The 22838-nt window shown below is 40.2% G+C and overlaps 2 protein-coding genes across 2 annotated transcripts in view; one reads left to right on the top strand and one right to left on the bottom strand.

Moving 5' to 3' along the window:
- The window catches only part of LOC139753918 (uncharacterized), a 74327-nt gene extending 54684 nt beyond the window's left edge, over window positions 1-19643 (bottom strand). Inside the window, exon 1 of the mRNA XM_071670895.1 lies at window positions 16830-19643. The gene's annotated coding sequence lies outside the window, so the exon portion shown is untranslated. The remainder of the gene's footprint in view (window positions 1-16829) is intronic.
- On the top strand, window positions 5707-22838 carry LOC139753986 (mite group 2 allergen-like Ixo r 2). Its single transcript, XM_071670948.1, has 5 exons — window positions 5707-6048; window positions 12629-12751; window positions 12968-13072; window positions 14186-14355; window positions 19672-22838. Exons 2-5 carry the CDS (start codon window positions 12649-12651, stop codon window positions 19756-19758), a joined length of 465 nt encoding a protein of 154 aa, XP_071527049.1. The 5' UTR covers window positions 5707-6048; window positions 12629-12648; the 3' UTR covers window positions 19759-22838.

Genomic DNA, 22838 nt, shown 5'->3' with positions numbered 1-22838 from the left:
ATGGTCGATAGCAGGTAGACACTGAGTCGCCAGTAGTCAGTCCTTCGGGTCGGACGGTCCACATACAGACGTCGCATGCTGGCAAGATTTACTTATACAAGTATGAGAATGAGGTCACCCCAAGAATCATTATGATTTTCATGACACTTAAGAGAAAAGTCATCGAAATTACGATGAGAGAGAAAAAAAAAAAAAAAAAACGCGCGTGGATGTCTAGAGTGTGTGGAACGACTCTAGTAGTATGGGTCGAGACGGTGTAGCAGAACTCCCTCCCAACCCCCTCCACGCCCCATCCATCACACCCACCTCCGCCCTCTCCATTCACTAAGTGACGATAATCAAGTGCTGGTAATGAGTATGCCTGCAGCTTCCCAGCTCCACTCCACTGAGGAGCAAAGAAAGGGTAGAGGGCAACTTCTCGCTTGTCCTAAACCACATGCAGGCAGTATATGGTTATAACACAGTGTTATTGTGGTTTGCATTTCTATAAACGAGTCTGCATGGATCCACTCGGGATTACACCTACAGGGGTTCGAATCCTTAGCATGGTAGCTAAAAGTTTTACCGAACTTAGTCACAAAAAGTTTTATCGAACTTAATATCACACGTGGAGATATATGAACATGAATATAGCACAATGAGCGCGCCCTTTCCTAGAATATATAATGCTCACATTGGCACTTTCATAGAATACATAAGGGTATTCGATTACTAGTAATCAAGCCATCAGTTTTCTATTATGGGCTACATAGCCTAATGCTTACATCCCCAAGCTCCCAAACAAATGGAAGGAGTTCGAACCCTTCCGTCAATGAGGGCATTATGCGTTATATATTTCATTCTTCTTATACTTAGTCGCTGTCTCCCGCGTTAGCGAAGTAGTGCAAGGAAACAGACGAAAGAATGGCCCAAACCACCCACATACACATGTATATACATAAACGCCCACACACGCACATATACATACCTACACATTTCAACGTATACATACATATACATGCACAGACATATACATACCACCCCGCCACACATGAAATGGCAACCCCCTTCCCCACCGCGCGCACGCGAGGTAGCACTAGGAAAGGACAACAAAGGCCACATTCGTTCACACTCAGTCTCCAGCTGTCATGTGTAATGCTCTCTTTCCACATCCAAGCCCCACATAACTTTCCATGGTTTACCCCAGACGCTTCACATGCCCGGTTCAATTCATTGACAACACGTCGACCCCGGTATACCACATCATTCCAATTCACTCTATTCCTTGCACGTATTTCACCCTCCTGTATGTTCAGGTGCCGATTGCTCAAAATATTTTTCGCCCCATCCTTTCACCTACAATTTGGTCTCCCACTTCTCTTCGTCAATCTTTCCTCACTCATTCTCTTCATGTGACCAAACCACTTCAATACACCCTCTTCTGCTCTCTCCACCACACTTTTTACTACCACACATCTCTCTTACCCTTCCATTACTTAATCAAACCACCTCACACCACATATTGTCCTCAAACATTTCATTTCCAACACATCCACCCTCCTCCGCACAACCCTATCTATAGCCCACGCCTCACAACCATATAACATTGTTGGAACCACTATTCCCTCAAACATACCCAATTTTGCTTGCTCTCCGAGATAACGTTCTCGCCTTCCACACACTCTTCAACGCTCCCAGAACCTTCGCTCCCTCCCCCACCCTGTGACCCACTTCCGCTTCCATGGTTCCATCCGCTGCCAAATCCACTACCAGATATCTAAAACACTTCGCTTCCTCCAGTTTTTCTCCATTCAAACTTACCACCCAATTAACTTGCCCCTCAACCCTACAGAACCTAACAACCTGGCTCTTTTCCACATTTACTCTCAACTTTCTTCTTTCACCCACTTTACCAAACTCAGTCACTAAATTCTGCAGTTTCTCACCCGAATCAGTAACCAGCGCTGTATCATCAACGAACAACAACTGACTCACTTCCCAAGCCCTCTCATCCACAACAGACTGCATATTTGCCCCTCTCTCCAAGACTCTTGTATTCACTTCCCTAACAACCCCATCCATAAACAAATTAAACGCCACGGAGACATCACGCACCCCTGCCGCAAACCAGTCACTTTCCTCTCTTCCTACTTGTACACATGCCGTATTTCTCACATACATTCTTCAAAGCAAACACCTGATCCACACATCCTCTATCACTTCTGAAACCACACTGCTCTTCCCCAGTCCGATGCTCTGTACATGCCTTTACCATCTCAATCAATACCCTCCCATATAATTTCCCTGGAATACTAGACAAACTTATACCTTTGTAATTTGAACACTCACGTTTATCCCCTTTGCCTTTATACAATAGCACTTTGCATGCATTGCGCCAATCCTTAGGCACTTCACTATGAACTATACATACAGTGAATATCCTTACCAACCAGTCAATAACACAGTCACCCCCTTTTTAATCAATTCGACTGCAATACTATCCAAACCCGCCGCCTTACCAGCTTTCATCTTCCGCAAAGCTTTCACTACCTCTTCTGTTCACTAAACCATTCTCCCTGACCCTCTCACTTCGCACACCACCTCGACCAAAACACCCTATATCTGCCACTCTTTTATCAAACACATTCAACAAACCTTCAAAATACTCACTCCATCTCTTTCTCACTTCACCACTACTTGTTATTACCTCCCCATTAGCCACCTTCATCGATGTTCCCATTTGTTCCCTTGTCTTACGCACTTTTTTTACCTCCTTCCAAAACATCTTTTCATCGTCCCTAAATTGTAATGATATTCTCTCACGCCAACTCTCATTTGCACTCTTTTTCAACTCTTGCACCTTTCTCTTGGCCTCCTGCCTCTTTCTTTTATACATATCCCAATCATTCGCAGTACTTCCCTGCAAAAATCGTCCAAACGCCTCTCTCCTCTCTTTCACTAACAATCTTACTTCATCCCGCCACTCACTACCCTTTCTAATCTGCCCACCTCCCACCTCTCTCATGCCATAAGCATCTTTTGCGCAAGCCATCACCGCTTCCCTAAATACATCCCATTCCTCCCCACTCCTCTTACGTCATTTGTTATCGCCTTTTTCCATTCTGAACTCAATCTCTCCTGGTGTTTCCTCACACAAGTCTCCTTTCCAAGCTCACTTACTCTCACCACTCTCTTCACCCCAACATTCTCTCCTCCTTTCTGAAAACCTCTACAAATCTTCACCTCAGCCTTCACAAGATAATTATCAGACATCCCTCAAATTGACCCTCTCAGCACATGAACATCCAAAAGTCTCTTTCACGCGCCTATCAATTAACACGTAATCCAATAATGCTCTCTAGCCTTCTCTCCTACTTTTCTGCTTGGATGCGTCGGGCAAATGCTTTGCTGATGTCTGTCACTAGCATGTGTGATACGCTGGTTGTGGCTGAAAGAAGCCATTCAGGATGTATGTATTGTGTGTAGTGTAGCAATAGTATGGTTGGATCTAAAGCCGTTTTGTGTGATTGAGAATGGGATAATTTGGTTGATTTTGTTGTGGGTAAATATTCTGAAGTTTGTTTACCGATAGTGATGATATGGGGAGTTAGAGGAAGGAGAGTCAAGGGAACACGAGGATGGATACTATGCTGGCAGGTTACGAAATGTTTGAGATTTTGCGTAACCAGATGTGGATGAAGATTGGCCCTTGGCTACTACTGGGCCAAGGGCCAAAACGTTTGATGTTATCATGGTCTGTTGCAATGGAGTTATTTCTTTTTCCTTTTTTGTGAGCGTCGGTGGGTGTGAAGGGAGGATGAGCCTTATAAACAGCCTGGAACACTATCATCTCTTATTTCTTTAACTACCACTAAAAATTGGGAGACAGCGACAAAGTATAATAATAATAATAATATATATATATATATATATATATATATATATATATATATATATATATATATATATATATATATATATATATATATATATATATATCATCCCTAGGGACAGGGGTGAAATAATACTTCCCATGTATTCCCTGCGTGTCCTAAAAGGCGACTAAAAGGGGAGGGAGCGGGGGGCTGGAAATCCTCCCCTCTCATTTTTAATTTTCCGAAAGAAGGAACAGAGAAGGGGGCCAAGCGAGGATTTCCTTCAGGGGCTCAGTCCTCTGTTCTTAACGCTACCTCACTAACGTAGGGAATGGCGAGTAGTATGATATATATATATATATATATATATATATATATATATATATATATATATATATATATATATATATATATATATATAATATATATAGCCGAATAAGAAAGCAGTCGATGCGTGTGGAGACATCCAAGACTACACTGTTGTCACGAGGTAAACCAATTCAGGTCGTTCTTAGAAGTCCTCTAATTTTGTACACTTACAGGCTAATTTCCGTTCGTCAAAGAACTCACGCAAGCTCTCTGCCCCTCAGGACGTCCTATCTTCAATATTTTTGGTAAAGTTAGCAGAAATTATATCATGGAGTTATAAACAACCACTGGTTATTACGAAAACGATGGTTTCAAGTATCAAGCTTGTCGATCCATGAGGTAACAAGAAATGCGTTAGGCACTTGCATAATACATTTCTATTTGTTCTCTTAAAATAAAAATCTTTTCATATGATAAGACACGCATTGCTAATAAACCAAAGCATTAGTCACGTTATAAGAATGTAAGGGCAAACGGAAAATATGCACTATCAAAATAACCGCATGTGTATGGTTCCTGCTGATCCGCTCTGCCCACCATGGAGGAACAAATCACACAGCACCCGGGTGATGTGAAGCCTAAGATCACAACCTCCTTAAGGAATTCATCACTTTTTTTTTTTTTTTTTTTACAGTGGACAAGAGGTTAGGATGGTACAACCTGTAATGAAATATCTGTCTTGTCATGTGGCTACGGCGTATATGGGAATTTGGAGGGAGAAGGAGGAACACGGAACAGAAGAAAAAACAGGAAGACTTGAAGTACGTCACAGAAAGTAAGGAGGAAAAAGAGGGAGAGACAGAAAGAAGGTCGGAGAACAAAAAGAAAGAGCGAAGGCAAGAATCATAGAGGAGGAGGAATGGGGAAAAAGGGAAGAGAAAGGAGAATGACGAATGAGGAAGAACACAGATGAGTAAGAGGCAAGACAGGGAAGTGGGAGTCAAAAAACGGCCGACAGAGAAAGGGAAATATGGAAGCAAGGAATATGAGAGTTGGAAAGAAGGAACCGACTGCCATGTCCATGATTCACCGGGCAAAGAGAGGATTGAGATATTGCACGAGATGATCTTCGCTCATTTGTCTGTCAGAATCAAATGATTCGATACAGTCCAGTTGAATCTACAAGTGCTCCTAAAGATGTACTTTCTGGACTTCAGTCGCCTCGGCTGGGCTCTGGGTTCGTTGGCATGATATAGGTTACATTCTCAGAAACTTAAGTCATGAAAAGTTCCCACCAAGGATGCCCCACCTCGTACAATGACACACAAGACATTACATTTTGTCAATATGGCATGATCTCGAGCTCCGTCTTCACATACTTGAAAAATCAGCTCATCTGCTGACCGTGCGCATGTGAAGCCTGTACATTATGTATGCGTGAGGCACATTAAGTCCATCAACAAAGCACCAACTGAGAACAGAGGGAAAAATAGAACACACTGTAACGTGAGGCGGAGGGGAGGCACCGAAGGAGACGCAGGAGGGGAGCTGGGTGACGGGTGACAGATTTTTGTTTGCTGCTTGCACATTTCCACCACTGACGACAAAGAAAATGATTAACAATTGTGTCATAACCATCATGAGTATCATGTAGAATCTTCGCCGGGGCAAACTAATTGCAATTTAACTTGAAATCCTTGACTGGTCTGTGAACAGCGGAAAATAACGTTCGCAGTGGGAACCAGTGAAGGAGCATGGCGGCGCGGTAGCCTGGGTGAGTGAGAGAGGTGGCCCCGTCAGTGCCTCCGTGATCGGCGACGTTGTTGGAGTACACCCTCCTTTCCTCCGTCACACACGAACCACCGCACTTGGAAATTTTTAAAAAGTAAGTCATTCCAAATAGAATATGAGAAAAATCATATACATTAAGCTCATCTTTATGTTGTAACAGCATGGATTAGTTTTGATTGGATAGGCCAGAGTACATGCTTGCATGAATAAGTTGACGAAGGAGACAGTGTATTCTGTATTAGAGTGCCCCCTGACATATACTGTTTTGTTCTGGGTAAGCCAAGAGTGGAGAAGGGTTGGGCAGCGTGGCTTGTGGTCACGTGGAGCAAGGGACCGCTAGCGAGCCCGAGAAGAGTCACACCACCACCGTCTGTCTCACTCTACAGGAAATTAGTCATCTCCATGGCTGGAAAGTCATATCAGCCACACGTTGAGTGCATCACCAACAAAAAAGCTGATCAAGAATCGATCCATTCTACGCGCCCGTCATACTTACTTAATAGAAAACACACTGAAAATGTTTTAAGTTGATGATAATTCACTGGTACTAATTTGGTAGAAAAAAATATACCTTTTTAAGTAAATTATAACGAATACATCTGTTACAGTATAACAGAGAAAATTATATACATAAGGGCGATTGCATTATAACTGGCGGCGTGTGGCAACATTGCACCGCTCTCGCAACATTATGGTGGCGGCAGCAGTATGGCGTTTAACCCCTTCAGCACGACCTTGCGACCCTTAGTATCAGGTTTGACCTTAAATATGGAATGATGGGTCATACCAACAAGTCTTATTATCGTGCTCGAAGTTTGTACTCCTGTAGGCATCTATGACAGTAAACGGTGTGATCAGTTATCAAGGGATACTCTCAATGTGTACAAACTATTTTTTTCAATGTACATATATATGAGGAACATCTATCGTACTATCTGAGAATTATTCAGATGTTCAGGAAAATATAATTTCACTCATTGCTTGCAAGTTCAAAGGTGTTTGAATATCTAAAAATATTCCAATGAGAAATTTTTATCTCATATTGGTGGAGAGGGGAGAATATGACCGCAGATGTAACTAAAAAAAAGTAACTTATTTTGGTTGCAATTTTTCATATCTCTCAGGTAAAACTAAGGATGCTTCCGTTTCAATTATAATTTGGCCCTGGAGTCAAGGCCCACGTTTGGAAATCCGTCGATAAAGTACGTTTTTGAAATTGACATACATACACAAAACGCAGGCTCAACGCTAAGTGCATACACTTGAAATGTTAGGAAAAAGGATAATCACAAAACGTTATATCCAGATTCGAGTATGGAACACCTATTCAGCCTCTCTGCTTGAGTAGACAGATTGATCTGCATGTCTTTAATGTATAAGGTCGGCAACAAACATCATGCCAGAACTAAGGAAGCTGAGCCATAACCATTAAGTGAGTTACTAGGATCGCGAATGTCTCCCGCCTATTACGGTCCAGAGGGCCAACTCCCTCAACTGACAGTATTAAAAATCAGAAGCAGGTCAGCTGGGTTACACAACATGATATAAACAAGTCATTAATGATAGGAAGAGGTATTTCAATAGCAAAAGAACACCGGACGAGAGGAATGCGATATATGACTAAAAAGTTAACGAGAATTCTCACACAAAAATATGTATTATATCATCCTAGGACCCTTTTACAAATAGGTCCAAGGGCTTTTTATATATATATATATATATATATATATATATATATATATATATATATATATATATATATATATATATATATTGGAAAGGATCACAATTTTGCGCGTGATCAAGGTATTCCTATGAGTCCACGGGGAAAATGAAACACGATACGTTCCCAAGTGCACTTTCGTGTAATAACCACATCATCAGGGGAGACACAAGAGAGAAATATAAGTCAGTTGATATACATCGAAGAGACAAAGCTAGGACGCCATTTGGACAATCACATGTTTACCAAATGGCGTCCTAGCTTCGTCTCTTCGATGTATATCAGCTGACTTATATTTCTCTCTTGTGTCTCCCCTGATGATGTGATTATTACACGAAAGTGCACTTGGGAACGTATCGTGTTTCATTTTCCCCGTGGACTCATAGGAATATATATATATATATATATATATATATATATATATATATATATATATATATATATATATATATATATTTTTTTTTTTTTTTTTTTTTTTTTTTTTTTCGCTGTCTCCCGCGTTTGCGAGGTAGCGCAAGGAAACAGACGAAAGAAATGGCCCAACCCACCCCCATACACATGCCTTGATTCAATCCACTGACAGCACGTCAACCCCGGTATACCACATCGCTCCAATTCACTCTATTCTTTGCCCTCCTTTCACCCTCCTGCATGTTCAGGCCCCGATCACACAAAATCTTTTTCACTCCATCTTTCCACCTCCAATTTGGTCTCCCTCTTCTCCTCGTTCCCTCCACCTCCGACACATATATCCTCTTGGTCAATCTTTCCTCACTCATTCTCTCCATGTGACCAAACCATTTCAAAACACCCTCTTCTGCTCTCTCAACCACGCTCTTTTTATTTCCACACATCTCTCTTACCCTTACGTTACTTGCTCGATCAAACCACCTCACACCACACATTGTCCTCAAACATCTCATTTCCAGCACATCCATCCTCCTGCGCACAACTCTATCCATAGTCCACGCCTCGCAACCATACAACATTGTTGGAACCACTATTCCTTCAAACATACCCATTTTTGCTTTCCGAGATAATGTTCTCGACTTCCACACATTCTAGATTATAAATGCTTCGCAACCTTGTGGGTTGCAACCAGAAAATCATTTTAATGTCATAATGAGTAATGATGTCCTAAATTGACGCAAAAGTTGAAAACAAGATTTTTGTACAAACATGAAATCGAACGAAATGAAGCTTAGAAAAACATCTAAACCCTCAACACTCCGAGCTTCCCAGACTCTTGCGCCCGCATCGCAATTTTTAGTTCGTTACTGCCTTTTAACCCAAAGTGCCTCTCGTATGCTCAAAACAACTGGAGTGAGGCTTCAACTACTACTGTTCATAAGGTGTGAATCCATGTTTTATTTTTACTCTAACTTATCATATGCCAAGAGTATTCATCATATCTTTATCGAAATAATTAAACTTACTCTACAACAGTTGTCATCACTCATCATCACAATGTTACGATGGCCCTGTAGCGAGACTCGATATCTTAGTCAGGGACTGACCTGAGTAGACTCACTGCAGCACTACTGTGACCTTCAGCTCTAAATTTAGACTCTTTGAAGATCTACTGCATAATGTACGACCTTAACCATAAACTGCCACTTGTATAGGCAGCAGTTCTGGCAAGAGAACTCTACAACACTGGATAAGTATAGTCCTTAGATGAGTCCTGTAAACGGAGAGGAGCCTCCCACCGTACAGACGACACATGTTGGCTTCTTTACAAAGCATCTGTCTGTTAACCAGGTCAAGGGATTTTGACTTTTTTTCTGAGTATCTATTTGCGCTCTCACAACGGAATCTGCCAAATTTACTCCTAAGGACTTTTTCTTTTTCATCACTCCTATTTAGAAGTGTCTCCTGCAAATAGTAGACACCAGCTGACCGAAGAGAGGCTGCAGCTAGCCAACGCGGCATGTCTTATGGGCATCAAGTTACATGCAGAAAATGGCAACACGCAAGATGTTTATTTGTCTTTATTTCCACTTGAGTCACCCAGCAGACGCACTCTGTTCCTCAAGGCTGTTTACTCTGTTTAACATTCTTAAAAGTTATCAGCATCAAGATGGATTATATATTTACGTCGACGGACCTTTGAGACACCATTATATACGTACGCCTGTATCTGATCAATTACTTGAGAAAATGTGCATAAGTCCCTGTTCCTCTTAGGGCTCACAGGTTTGGCTGGTGACACATTTTACTGCACGAAACAACCTACAGTCCTCGGTGTGCCGTACCCGCCAAAAGCCACGATAGATGCGCAACTCAAGCTTCCTGGTCCGTGTTAAGGAACCCACGTAGAATGGATGTCAACTCAGGGATCGTATGGTACGTCTCGAACAGGATACTTTGACCTCAAGTCCTGGAATACGCAACCATTTCAATAAAGGCTGTGTCTGTCAACGTGCAATTTCATATAATTATCGAAGATCGTGAGTGTTCACCATACTCATAGATGTACATTTATATCTATTGATGTGTTGTTAGTAGTGCTAAAAGCTTTGGGTAGTCTTTCATAATGCTTTCTGGAAAAGAAAAATCGCGGATTTAAGAAAGCTCCGGAAAAAAATCAAGTTTTCTATTACGAGAACCTTGCACAGCAACATGATTATACAATATTCCACACAACGTTGGGTCACTCCGTCAGAACAGAATCCCTCGTCTTCCACTGTTGTGACCTAGTTGAGCAAAGTAAACCCAGTAACACTGACCTTTGAGTACGACACTTCACACTACCATGAACTGATTCCTTGTCTCTATTTAAAATGACTGCCAGCAAACGCTCGATGAATGCAGTCACTTGAGTGGCTGACTAGATTTGCCAAATGTCACCAGTGGCCTTTACTGATAACTTGTGTGCGTATCGTCATTCTTGCCAAAAAGCCTGATTTTTTCCCTCTTCTGCGTACTCAAGACACAACGCGTGAAATTTGCGCAGTATCTCGCCAAATGAGCCACACAAATTTTGACCCTGTCTTCGGGCGCGACTCTACTCTCTGAGTGCAGCGAGACTCGAGAGGAACCGCGCATCAAGTAGAATACCACTACTACAATGACCTCTGGTACTTATTTCAAGAGACTTCTAGACAAGGGTACTGATAATAGCGTTAGAACAATCAAAAGACATGACCCTTAATGCACTTTTGAACTTCCCAGCTCTTAATCTTCATCACTATCAGTAGAGACCATGGCTTTTAAGCCTTCATCATAACTATCTTCACAATCGACATGTAACAGTAATCAGATAGATAGAGGCGCTAACACTGCTTATGACACATACGATAATTATAAGCATGATGATGTAATATAAATTTTCAACCGTAATTAGTCTATGAATTAACGTGAACACGTATGGAAATTCTAGTCAGAATGTACTTGTAAACACAGTGAAATACAGTGAAGTTATTTAAGCGACTTCGACATACAACAAATTCTTTGTCTAAATAAGCAATGAAATATACATATCTGTATCTCGAAAGTGTAAGTAAATACAGGTACACTACACACGGAATAATGCACATTCCATGCATCGCAGCCAGATATTAGGAAAATAAAGTTATTTATAAAACCAGGCCGAAAATTACTAAAAATTTCCAAAAATAACACCTAAGCACTTATACGAAGGAATCATATTCAAGAAAAAGTCATTAATTTAACCAAGCAGCAGGGAATTTCAAAACACTGTCATATGTTGCGTTAGTTATAGAATGATATGGTAACAACTGTAAGTAACCCCCCCCCCCCAATCTCTGAACAAGTATTCCACAAACTAACTAGGTCTGTGGTACTTCTGGTAAGTCTCTACCATCCTTTATTGTTTCTCTGAGCAAAGTAATGGTATCCACGTGTGATTTAATAATCTAATGTCCCTCCCAGGCAAGAATGAAATATGACAGGAAAATGACTATCGAAGATGATGCGTTTCCTAAATGCATGATTATCGTCTGGCCATAAATAACACCCTCCAAGTCATGTTAGTCTAAGGTAACACTGTTCATCATAAACCCTCTGAGAATAAGTTTACTGAAACCAACATCGGTGTCACCCCAAAGGATACAACTGCAGGACTTGCCGTGACACTATAGGAGTTACTGTGTTGCCCTGGGGCAGAATACAACACAGAAGTCTTAAAAATCTTGGGTTTAGGTTTGTCTTGATGTTTCTGTTGAAAGCATGTGCACCAGCTGGACACAGGCTAATTTATTCAATACTGTTAATCTATATGGGTGAAGTGGGTTGCTGTCCAGCTTTCTTCTAGACAGACCAAAATTTGCCTTATTGTCTCACCTTTCCTTAAATCTCAATTGGAACCCCTTTCTTCTCATGTCAATGCCCCTACTCCACCACCATTTTCTATCATACATATATTACTTATTAACTTATTACTTTGGATGGTCTGCCCTCCCGAGAACTGGCTGCTTGAAAGTCTCCTCCTCTAGGTTGGTGGTGCAGCAAATAATTGGTCATGAGCTCTCACAAATACCGGTTGGAGGTTGATAATATGAGCTTGAGTGGGCTCAAGTGAGACAGTAGCCACATGGTGAGGGGCCTGGTAAGGCTTAAGGCAGTAGCCACTTGGTGTGAGGCATGGTGAGACTGAGACAGTATCCATGTGGTGTGGGGTCTGTGAGACTGCAAGACAGTATCCACGTGGTATGGGACCTGGTGAGACTGTAAGACAGTATCTACATGGTGTGGGGCAGAAGGTAGATGATGTATCACTGCTCATGGGCTTATGTAATTGTATAATCAACAATCGGCTGCAAAGATGAGACAGGAAATGATAGATGCTATCTATATAAAGAAAGGCACTACCAAAATGAGGAAAAATCCATTGATACCCTTTGTGCAACAGGGTTTTATCAAATACATTTCATACAGCACAGCAGAAAACATGATGCTTGATCACTGAGATGTTAATATATTGCCACAGGGCTTAGCTGCACAAGGATAATGGCGCGGGTGGTGATGCTGGTGGCGCTGATGGCCGCTCTGGTGGTCATCCCTTCACATGCGTTCCAGCCTCGCAGGATCTTGTATGCCCGTTGCTCCGCAGGTAGACAATCTTCCCTCTTATAACTACCTAGTATCATCAAATTAGACATTTTACTCTGATATTTCACTGTTCATACATTTTTACAATTGATATAATGCCATTGTAATAATGCCTTAATCCAATGGTTTATGCATCTTGTAGTTGGGCTTGTGAGAAGTGTCATGAGAAACAAAAAGTGTAATTTTAACTCTCTTGGACTGTGTTTCCCTGGTACAGAGGAGAAGATGCCTCGCGCCGTATTCATGACTTGTGCTAACCGTCGTGGAGTGTGTGAAGTCAGGGTGGGTAACACCCACAACTTACGTGCAGTCTTCATCCCAGGTGAGTGTGGCAGGTGCACTGCCATGAGAAAGAGAGAGAGAAGGGGATCATATCATGGCAACGGTTGCTTGGCTGGACCCATGGTACAAGTCTGGGTGGTAATATGCACACCTTTTGAGTGTGAAATGACAGGATCTAATAATTTCAATGAGTGACTTGCCTTGAAAATTTCTCATGTTGTTGAAAAAATCAAAATACATTATATCTTACTATATCCCAATTTCAGAGGAGCTGACACCACATTCCTCACACACACAGAATATTTTCTCATACCTAATGTCAATTCTGCAATTTAGGGAAGTTGTCTGGAAGTACAAGTTTCATCTGTGTCATTCTCTAACTTGTATAGGTTCCTTACATCTCAAAACTTGTCGCTAAAACCCAAGAAAATATATCTTTCATCCTTTCATTTCCCATTCTTCTTCCAGGATACACATCTTTGATCCTTTTAGCTCTTCTCTTTGCCAGCCTCTGCAGCACTTCTGGTGTTCACTGCACAAATTAAGCTCATCAACCATTCAGTATTCACTAGAATCCTCACGCTTCTCTTAGTATTTGGTATCTCCTCTCTTAGTTGACATGAACTACAGCTGGGCACATCCTCCCTCATGCCAGAATGATTTGAAATAATTTTTCTAATGGTATTCTCTTTAAATGTGATTTTTAATGATGATAATTCACCTCATATCATGTAACCAAAATACATTCTTCAGTTCCCTTTAGTCCTCACATTTTGTAATCCAAATAAGTCTTCATTTCTCTTTAATCTGTATAAGAAATTTTCCATTGGTGGTCTGTAGTCTTATAGTTTCTGTTGTTTTCTTTCCTTTGCATGTTTTCTAGCATAAAAGGCCAAGTTGACACTGTTGGTCTGGTTTAGCCAGGTTGTAGACAAGATAGGTAGTGTCCTCCATAAGATACTTTAATCTAGCAGGCTCTAGTACTCTTTCTGACATGCTATGTTAATATCAAAGGTGTCCACAGTACATTTCACCATGTTCAAGGGCTTTCTCACCATTTTCATGACTAAGGTCCATAAACTAACCATGTCTTTTAACAGAATCTTGAGAGAGTAATGCTAATACATATATAATGCTCATCATCTCTTGGCAGATATTAACTCTACTACAGTGGACTCTTATGTGCGCTGGAACTCTTGGTTTGAGGTGCCACTGCCTGGCCAGGAACGTGATGCCTGTGACGGAGAGATGGAATGTCCAGTGATCGCAGGACATGTCACCCGCTTTACTTACTCCCTCAGCATCCAGGATTTCTGGCCAAGGGTAAGGTTGAGAGAGTAGGAAAGATCTTTAATGCTCTTACATTTAAGATTCTTAATTTGATAACCGTTATTATTCAACCATGATGTATAAGCTTCCATTACGGCCTTAATATATTGAATTTAGTTTCTTTCTTTCTGAACACTTTAGATAAGTTTTCTCTCAAAATCTGGATATGTGAAATGGTAAAACATCCAAAACTAGCTTACTGCCTCAACCCAGCAGTGTAACTGTAGTTCTGACATCCAAATTTTCTCTGCACTCTTGCCATATGGAATTTGTTTACTAAGTTGATATCCTGGCCTTACTTACTACCTTGACATGCGGGAATTCATCAACAACCTTGATTCCCAGTTTTCTGTATGGATACTGGGGGTTACTGCAGAGGTGCTAAACAAAAGGGGAATGTTTATGAATGTAAAGTTCCCAGTGAGAAATATGGATAGGGAGTTGGTCAGGAGGTAATACATGAAACTGAATGAAAACCTGGGTGACTAGGAAGTAATTAGGGGACACTTAGGTAATGTTGGGGAGGTAACCAAGGTTGAATGACATGAAGGTAGTCAATGATAATGATGTGAAGGCCAGAAAACAAATAATTTGGTAAGAGAAAATTTAAGATAAATGAAAAGAAAAGAAGGGATTACAAGAAAAAAAATGGAGGAGAAAAACTTAAGGAAGTTACAGGAAGAAGGGAAACCAGTGTACAGTAGTCGAAAAGACAAATAAAAGAAAGGTGAAAAAGTAAGGAAAAAGGACAAGGAATATGGCTGAGAAGAATGGAGGGGAATGGGGAACAGGGCAGGAAAGAAACAAAAGAATTAGGTGAGAGGAAAGGTGAACAGAAAAAGAAGAATAAAGAGAAGAGAAGGGAGATGGACAGGTCATTTGCATCCTACAGCCACTATTATTACATACCTATGACTGTCATCACAGCAGTATGATCTTCCAGTACCCCACCTAACATGCTTCATTCATCAATGTCTTCACCAACCAATATGCGTATACCTCACCACTCACCAAATTCAGGCTCCCTCACATCCAGGAATAACAACACCTTTGTTCTCACAAAACCAATATCAAAACATTCTTTTTAGTATGTAACAACTTACTGTATAATTTTAATATCATTCATATATTTTTCCTGAAACCTGAAAGTTAAAATATTTGTGTTTACAATTTTGAAAATAAGGTGATTTTCATATTTACATAACTATTCTACAAATCATTTTCTGTACGTGTTTTACTATGTATCTTCACGTCTGTTTTACAAGTGTTTAATGATTTCCCAGTTTTTGGATCACACTTCAACTTGCATATATATTTCCCATTTTTGTAAAGCCTCCATATCTTCCAAAGTCTTTCACTAAATATTGTCTTTTTTCAAATCTCCCTCTATACATCTCAATACCCTCCAGTTTTCCTCCACTAGCTAACAACTGTGATTGCAAAGTACTTTAGATGTTACAGAGACTTTCAAAAAGCTATCAACAAAGTATCATATGAAAGACTTCTAAGTGAAACTAAAGCTCACAACATAGGAAACTACATATAAACATGGATAGCAGATTGACTCATATCATAGGAAACACTGGTGATTTTAAATGGGGAAGCATCCAACCGGCTAACCATTAGAAGCAGGGTATCACAAGGTTCACTTCTAGGACTCATGCATTTCATTATCTTTATAAGCAATCTAAGGACAGGATTCACCAGCAGAATTTGAAAATCTGCTTAATTTAGCAAATATAGCCTGGTAAAATGAAGGATGCAAACAGTCTCAAAGTGATGTAGACATCAAAGACAGCAAACTGACTTGTATGTAAATAAATGCCATTTGACACATTTTGGCAAAGACGTAAACCTTAACTGAAAAAATATATCTGGTAAACCATTGTTGGGAATAAGGAAAGAAAAAGAGAGTGGAGTGATTATCAGTGATGGACTAAAGTGCAAAAGTCCGCAAATCATCTTGCCAAGATGACCGAAATAGAAATATTTTCCCTAAAAAGAAGGACGTAATTCTCACCCTTAATAATGCCCTGATCTGATTCAGCTTGGAATAAACTGCTCAGTTCTGTTCACCAAACTTGATCAAAGATGAAGAAAAAATAGAACAGATTCAGAGAACAACAAAATGAATTCCATTGCTCTGAAATAAGCCTTATGAAGAAAGACTGACTTAAAATTATTTTACTGAAGAAAATGAAGACTTCAAGGGAGATCTATTACTGCAGAAGTCTTCAATACATTAAAGATTTTTGAATATATAAAAACATTTCTTCACATTAGATATTAGATAGGGATTCAGTCATCAGAAATAATAGTATGAAATCAAACAGAAGGAATTGTAACAACAAAGAGAGCAAAAGTATTTTCAGTTGCAGGTTTGCAGAACATTAAATATATAATTGCAAAGACTATCAGTCATTGAAAGTAAGGTTAGAATTATTTCTGCGAGTCCATTAAGTACTTACAACATGAGCGAGAAGTCATCTATGGTGATGCTGTATCATCTTCAGTGGACAGAAAGGAATAGTCTCATTGAAGACCTCCTTTTAAAGAAATTAATCATTTCCTTGCTCCTGCATGAAGTGCAGCCTCAGAGCTGCAAGAGTTCCATAAAAGGGATTCAGGGGTTGCATAATAATTATTATAAAATAATAATAATAATGATAATAATAATAATAATAATAATAATAATGATAATAATAATGATAATAATAATAATAATATTAATAATAATAATAATAATAAGACATATGATAGAGTTGATAGAGATACTCTGTGGAAGGTACTAAGAATGTATGGTGTGGGAGGCAAGTTGTTAGAAGCAGTGAAAAGTTTTTATCGGTAAGGCATGTGTACATGTAGGAAGAAAGGAAAGTGATTGGTTCTCAGTGAATGTAGGTTTGCGGCAGGGGTGTGTGATGTCTCCATGGTTGTTTAATTTGTTTGTGGATGGGGTTGTTAGGGAGGTGAATGCAAGAGTTTTGCAAAGAGGGGCAAGGATACAGTCTGTTGGGGATGAGAGAGCTTGGGAAGTGAGTCAGTTGTTGTTCGCTGATGATACAGCGCTGGTGGCTGATTCATGTGAGAAACTGCAGAAGCTGGTGACTGAGTTTGGTAAAGTGTGTGAAAGAAGAAAGTTAAAAGTAAATGTGAATAAGAGCAAGGTTATTAGGTACAGTAGGGTTGAGGGTCAAGTCAACTAGGAGGTGAGTTTGAATGGAGAAAAACTGGAGGAAGTAGTGTTTTAGATATCTGGGAGTGGATTTTGCAGCGGATGGAACCATGGAAGCGGAAGTGAATCATAGGGTGGGGGAGGGGGCGAAAATCCTGGGAGCCTTGAAGAATGTGTGGAAGTCGAGAACATTATCTCCGAAAGCAAAAATGACCATGTTTGAAGGACTAGTGGTTCCAACAATGTTGTAGGGTTGTGAGGCGTGGGCTATGGATAGAGTAGTGCGCAGGAGGGTGGATGTGCTGGAAATGAGATGTTTGAGGACAATATGTGGTGTGAGGTGGTTTGATCGAGTAAGTAATGTAAGGGTAAGAGAGATGTGTGGAAATAAGAAGAGCGTGGTTGAGAGAGCAGAAGAGGGTGTTTTGAAATGGTTTGGGCACATGGAGAGAATGAGTGAGGAAAGATTGACCAAGAGGATATATGTGCTGGAGGTGGAGGGAACGAGGAGAAGTGGGAGACCAAATTGGAGGTGGAAAGATGGAGTGAAAAAGATTTTGAGTGATTGGGGCCTGAGCATACAGGAGGGTGAAAGGCGTGCAAGGAATAGAGTGAATTGGATCGATGTGGTATACCGGGGTCGACGTGCTGTCAGTGGATTGAATCAGGGCATGTGAAGCATCTGGGGTAACCCAAGGAAAGTTCTGTGGGGCCTGGATGTGGAAAGGGAGCTGTGGTTTAGGGCAGTATTGCATGACAGCTAGAGACTGAGTGTGAATGAATGGGGCCTTTGTTGTCTTTTCCTAGCGCTACCTCGCACACATGAGTGGGGAGGGGGATGTTATTCCATGTGTGGCGAGGTGGCATTGGGAATGAATAAAGGCAGACAGTGTGAATTGTGTGCATGTGTATATATGTATATGTCTGTGTGTGTATATATAGGTGTACATTGAGATGTATGGGTATGTATATTTGAGTGTGGGGACGTGTATGTGTATACATGTGTATGGGGGTGGGTTGGGCCACTTCTTTCGTCTGTTTCCTTGCGTTACCTCGCAAATGCAGGAGACAGCGACAAAGCAAAATAAATATAAAATAAAAATAATAATAATGGTTATGGATAGGGGATATGGTTTTAGTGCATTACACATGAGGAGAGCTAGAGAATGGATGTCAGTGAATGAGGCCCTTCTTTGTCTGTTGCTGGTGCCACCTCGCTAATGCAGGAAATGGCAAACAAGTTTGAAAGAAAGAAAATAATAATAATAATGATAATAATAAATTAGGCTACACATACTTCTGTGATGCCTATTACCAATACCAGTTTCAAGAAAGAACCACAAATTTTAAAGTTAATTTAAAAAATGAACCTTATTTTCCTGTTTGCAGTCAATGTTCAGAACTTTTCCAGTTAACATTTTCCCATAAAATTTCCAGAGGACCATACTCTTTCTGTACTACAAGGTATTTCTTCTCATTTTTTCTTTACTGCTATACCAGAGGAAGTGGTGGATGGGGAGGTGCTTTCTACTTTACTATCCTGCTTCTACCACAAATAAGATTATTCATGCAGACAACCTCATCATGAACCATTAGGTCTTTTGTTATGTCCCTCCATATATTACCAATGATCTTCCAACATTTATTACTAATTCCCAGTCTCTCTCTCTCTCTCTCTTCCCTAACCTCCCATACCAGTGGCACCCTTTTCCACTACCTTCCCTGATCTCTCAATATTTTCCACTGTCTTCCACATTCCCTCAAGTGATTCAAGTTTTGTTCATTGCTTTTCAGCCTCCCTATCACCCAAGTCCCCCACTTACTGCTTGTAACCTTCTCCACTATCTCTGAGCATCCTCCATTATTCTCCAGCCTTTCTACTTACCCTAAACTTTCTCACTACCACCCAGTTTTCTAACCATCTCTCAGCTTCACCAAGTACATTCCAGTCTCCCTCACTCCATCCAAGCCTTCCTCATGTACATCTCAATCTCCCATAAAATCTCCAAGTACTACTCTAACCTGTTATTTTCCCAGATCTCCCCCTAGCTTTCCTCAGTACTTCCCAATCTTTGCAATTCCTTTCATGACTTCTAGCCTCCCTCACTTGATTAACATGAAGCCTTTACCCCTAGAATGAGTATCCGGTGATCTGGACGCTAACTGACAAGGAAACGGACACGCCGCTTGTGTGCTTCAAGTTCAAGATAAACATTGTGTAGCTACCTGGGTCAGTACTGCAGCACTAGGAAGACCACTCCCAGAGCCACACAGTCATGTTGCCTTGATATACAACAGGGCAGACAGGAAGCATGAGAAATATGATTTGGAGCCAAACTCTAATCAAGAGTTAAGAAGTGGCATCCATACAAAGTTAATAAAAACGACAAACATTAACAAGATTAACATTAGAAAGCTAACTTTGATAATACAACTGGAACACTGAGAGAGAGAGAGAGAGAGAGAGAGAGAGAGAGAGAGAGAGAGAGAGAGAGAGAGAGAGAGAGAGAGAGAGGAGAGAGAGAGAGAGAGAGAGAGAGAGAGAGAGAGAGAGAGTACCTATGAGTGTGTATGATGAGATTTTGCTAAAACAGCAGGGTTAGCACGTAGTGCTCATCCCAAGTCTTGCTTGATGAATAAGACTATTCCTCTCTGCTGTTAAGCAATTATCAATTCTAAGTTTAACTGCAATTGATTTCAGCCACATGTAAAATATTCTTTAAAATGTTTCAGTATTGTTACTTGCATGTTTCTTATTTCTCCTGGTAGCATGTTACACATAAGTTCAAGCTTCCATGCTGGGCTTCAGTACATCCTTGTCTGATAAAGTTTAGGTATGTTCCATGGAATTCTTGTAAACTTAATAACTCGGTATCTCCTTGCCGAGATGTTTACAAGTTCAGTATGTTTTCATTAGACCTTCCATTTAATGCCATGCACAGATTATCATATATCTTTCTCTCTTTTCTATGCTACAGTTCCAGTTCTTTCAGCTCTTCATGGTAGTCCACGTGTTCCATCCCCTCTGTTTTGCTCATGAAGTACATCTGAATTCTCTCAAATTTGTTTATTTACATTTGCTAATAACCATACAACACAGCAGCATTCAATTTTGCTTAGTATGTATAAATCAAAAATTTTCACCAATGTTTTTCTCTCTATTGTGAAAGTTATCAATATCATACCACTCATTACTTGGCTCAATAGTGCTATCTACTCATGTGAATTAAAGCTTCTCATTTATGACACCAAAATCTCTTACATTTGTATCACTTCTGTTGAGCCTTGATTTGTTTGATTTGTGCCAGTAACCCCGGCAAACTTATTGTGCACCCCATGCTCATCCTGTGAGTGGTTGCACAAAAGGATTACAGGGGTCCCAAAGGGTCTTAGTCAGATCCCAGTGGGTCTTTATAAGGCATGACCGCTGTATTCCTACTTGCTCCATAACTTTTTCATACCTGATCACCATTTCCTGCATAGCAAGGTACTACCAGGAACAGACAAAGAAAGGCCGCATTCACTCATATCCTTTCTGTAGCTGTCATGTGCAATGCACTGAAACTACATCTCCTATCCACAAATGGGCCCCACATGGTTTCCCCCAGCTATTTCAATGCCCTGGTTTAGTCCATTGACAGAATATCAATCCCTGCATACCAAACTGCTCTAATGCACTCTTTTCTGTACACACCTTTCACCCTCCTGCATGGTTGGACCCTGGGCACAAATCTTTTTCACTCAGTCCTTCCATCTCCAGTTTGGTATTCCTCATCTCCTTGTCCCCTCCATTTCTGACACACATATCCTCTTTGAAAACACTCTCCTCGCACATTCTTTCCATATCTCCAAACGATTTCATCTCTCTCAACCACACTCTTTTTAGTACCTCACCTCTATCCTACCCATATATTACTTACTTGTTCAAACCACCTCACATAATATATTGTCATCAAACATCAAATTCCCAACACACTCTATCCTCCTCTGCACATCCCTATCTATAACCCATGCCTTGCATATATACAGCTTCATTGGGACTACCATACCTTCAAACCTAACCATTTTTGCCCTCCCAGAGATAACTTCTTTCCACATTCCTCAATACTCCCAGAACTTTGCACCCTCACCCAACCTATGACTTGCTGCTTCTTCCATGTTCCATTTGCTGCTACATCTAGTTTCTCTCTACCTCTAATGTATGTACAACTTTTATTAATATTTAGGTTAGTTTTTGGTGCCCTTTTAGATACTATGGCTGGGATGGTCACTATGATTAGTAGACATCTGTTGTGGCTCATTTTTACAATCTGCTTTCCTTCTAGCTGATTTTGGATATATAATGCAATCACTTTCAAACTGTTTATGTTTGCTTCATGTCTCACTTTCTAATTGAACTAAATTTGTTACATTGATCAGGACTGTATTATTGTCCCTGGTGTATTCATCAATAAAATTCAGTTTGATTCCTGGGCTTTAAAGATCTATATATTTTATCTTGCAAGGATTCACTATTACTTTATTTATTTTCAGTTAGTTTTTGGGCTTCGTGAATTCACTCATTTTGTTAATTATTCATCTGAAGCTTGTTCATTCTTGATTTTCCAAGGTCATTTCTTTTGTCTTAATCATGTGTATTTCACTGCTGTACTATTCCTATTTCTGCCAGATCTTTCCTTATTTTGTTCTTTAATAAAAAAAAATCTACTGCTTTTATATGTTTCTGCAGTCAACATAGTCTGGCCAATTACTGTTCCAGTTCTCATTCCATTTTGATCTAATTTGATTATTCTTTTTCTTATTCTTGCCACTACTAGTTCATGTCATCATTCCATTTTGGCCTTTTATTTGATGTGTAATTTGTATATTCATATTCTGGCCATTCACTGTTTCATTTCAGGGTTGCATCTTGCTGAGAGAAAGTTTGTATTTGTGAGAGTTCTTGCATGCATGACTAGAACACCGTAATGCAAAATTTCTTTTTTTAACATTTCTTTAAATGAAATTAACGTGGGACCACTGAAGGCTGAATCAGCATGGGTCTTTCTGATTTCCATAAGAAGTTTCATGATATTCTCAAAAATACTCTGATCAAGAACACATGCTTCCCTTCAATACCTTAAAATACTCTGCGATTCAACTCGGTTAAATTATTCCTATATGATGATGTATTGACAGAAGTTTTTTCTTGCTCCTGCCTGTCTGAGAAGAGTACACAACATATAGTATTGCAATTATCTGTGTTCCTATTGTCAGTATATATGTTCTATGTATCTTTTTTGTATTAAAATATACTGATGCA

Source organism: Panulirus ornatus, chromosome 2, assembly GCF_036320965.1.
Source record: "Panulirus ornatus isolate Po-2019 chromosome 2, ASM3632096v1, whole genome shotgun sequence".
Lineage (NCBI taxonomy): Eukaryota > Metazoa > Arthropoda > Malacostraca > Decapoda > Palinuridae > Panulirus > Panulirus ornatus.
Note: the sequence above shows the minus strand (reverse complement) of the source record. Positions and strands in the feature narration are given on the sequence as shown.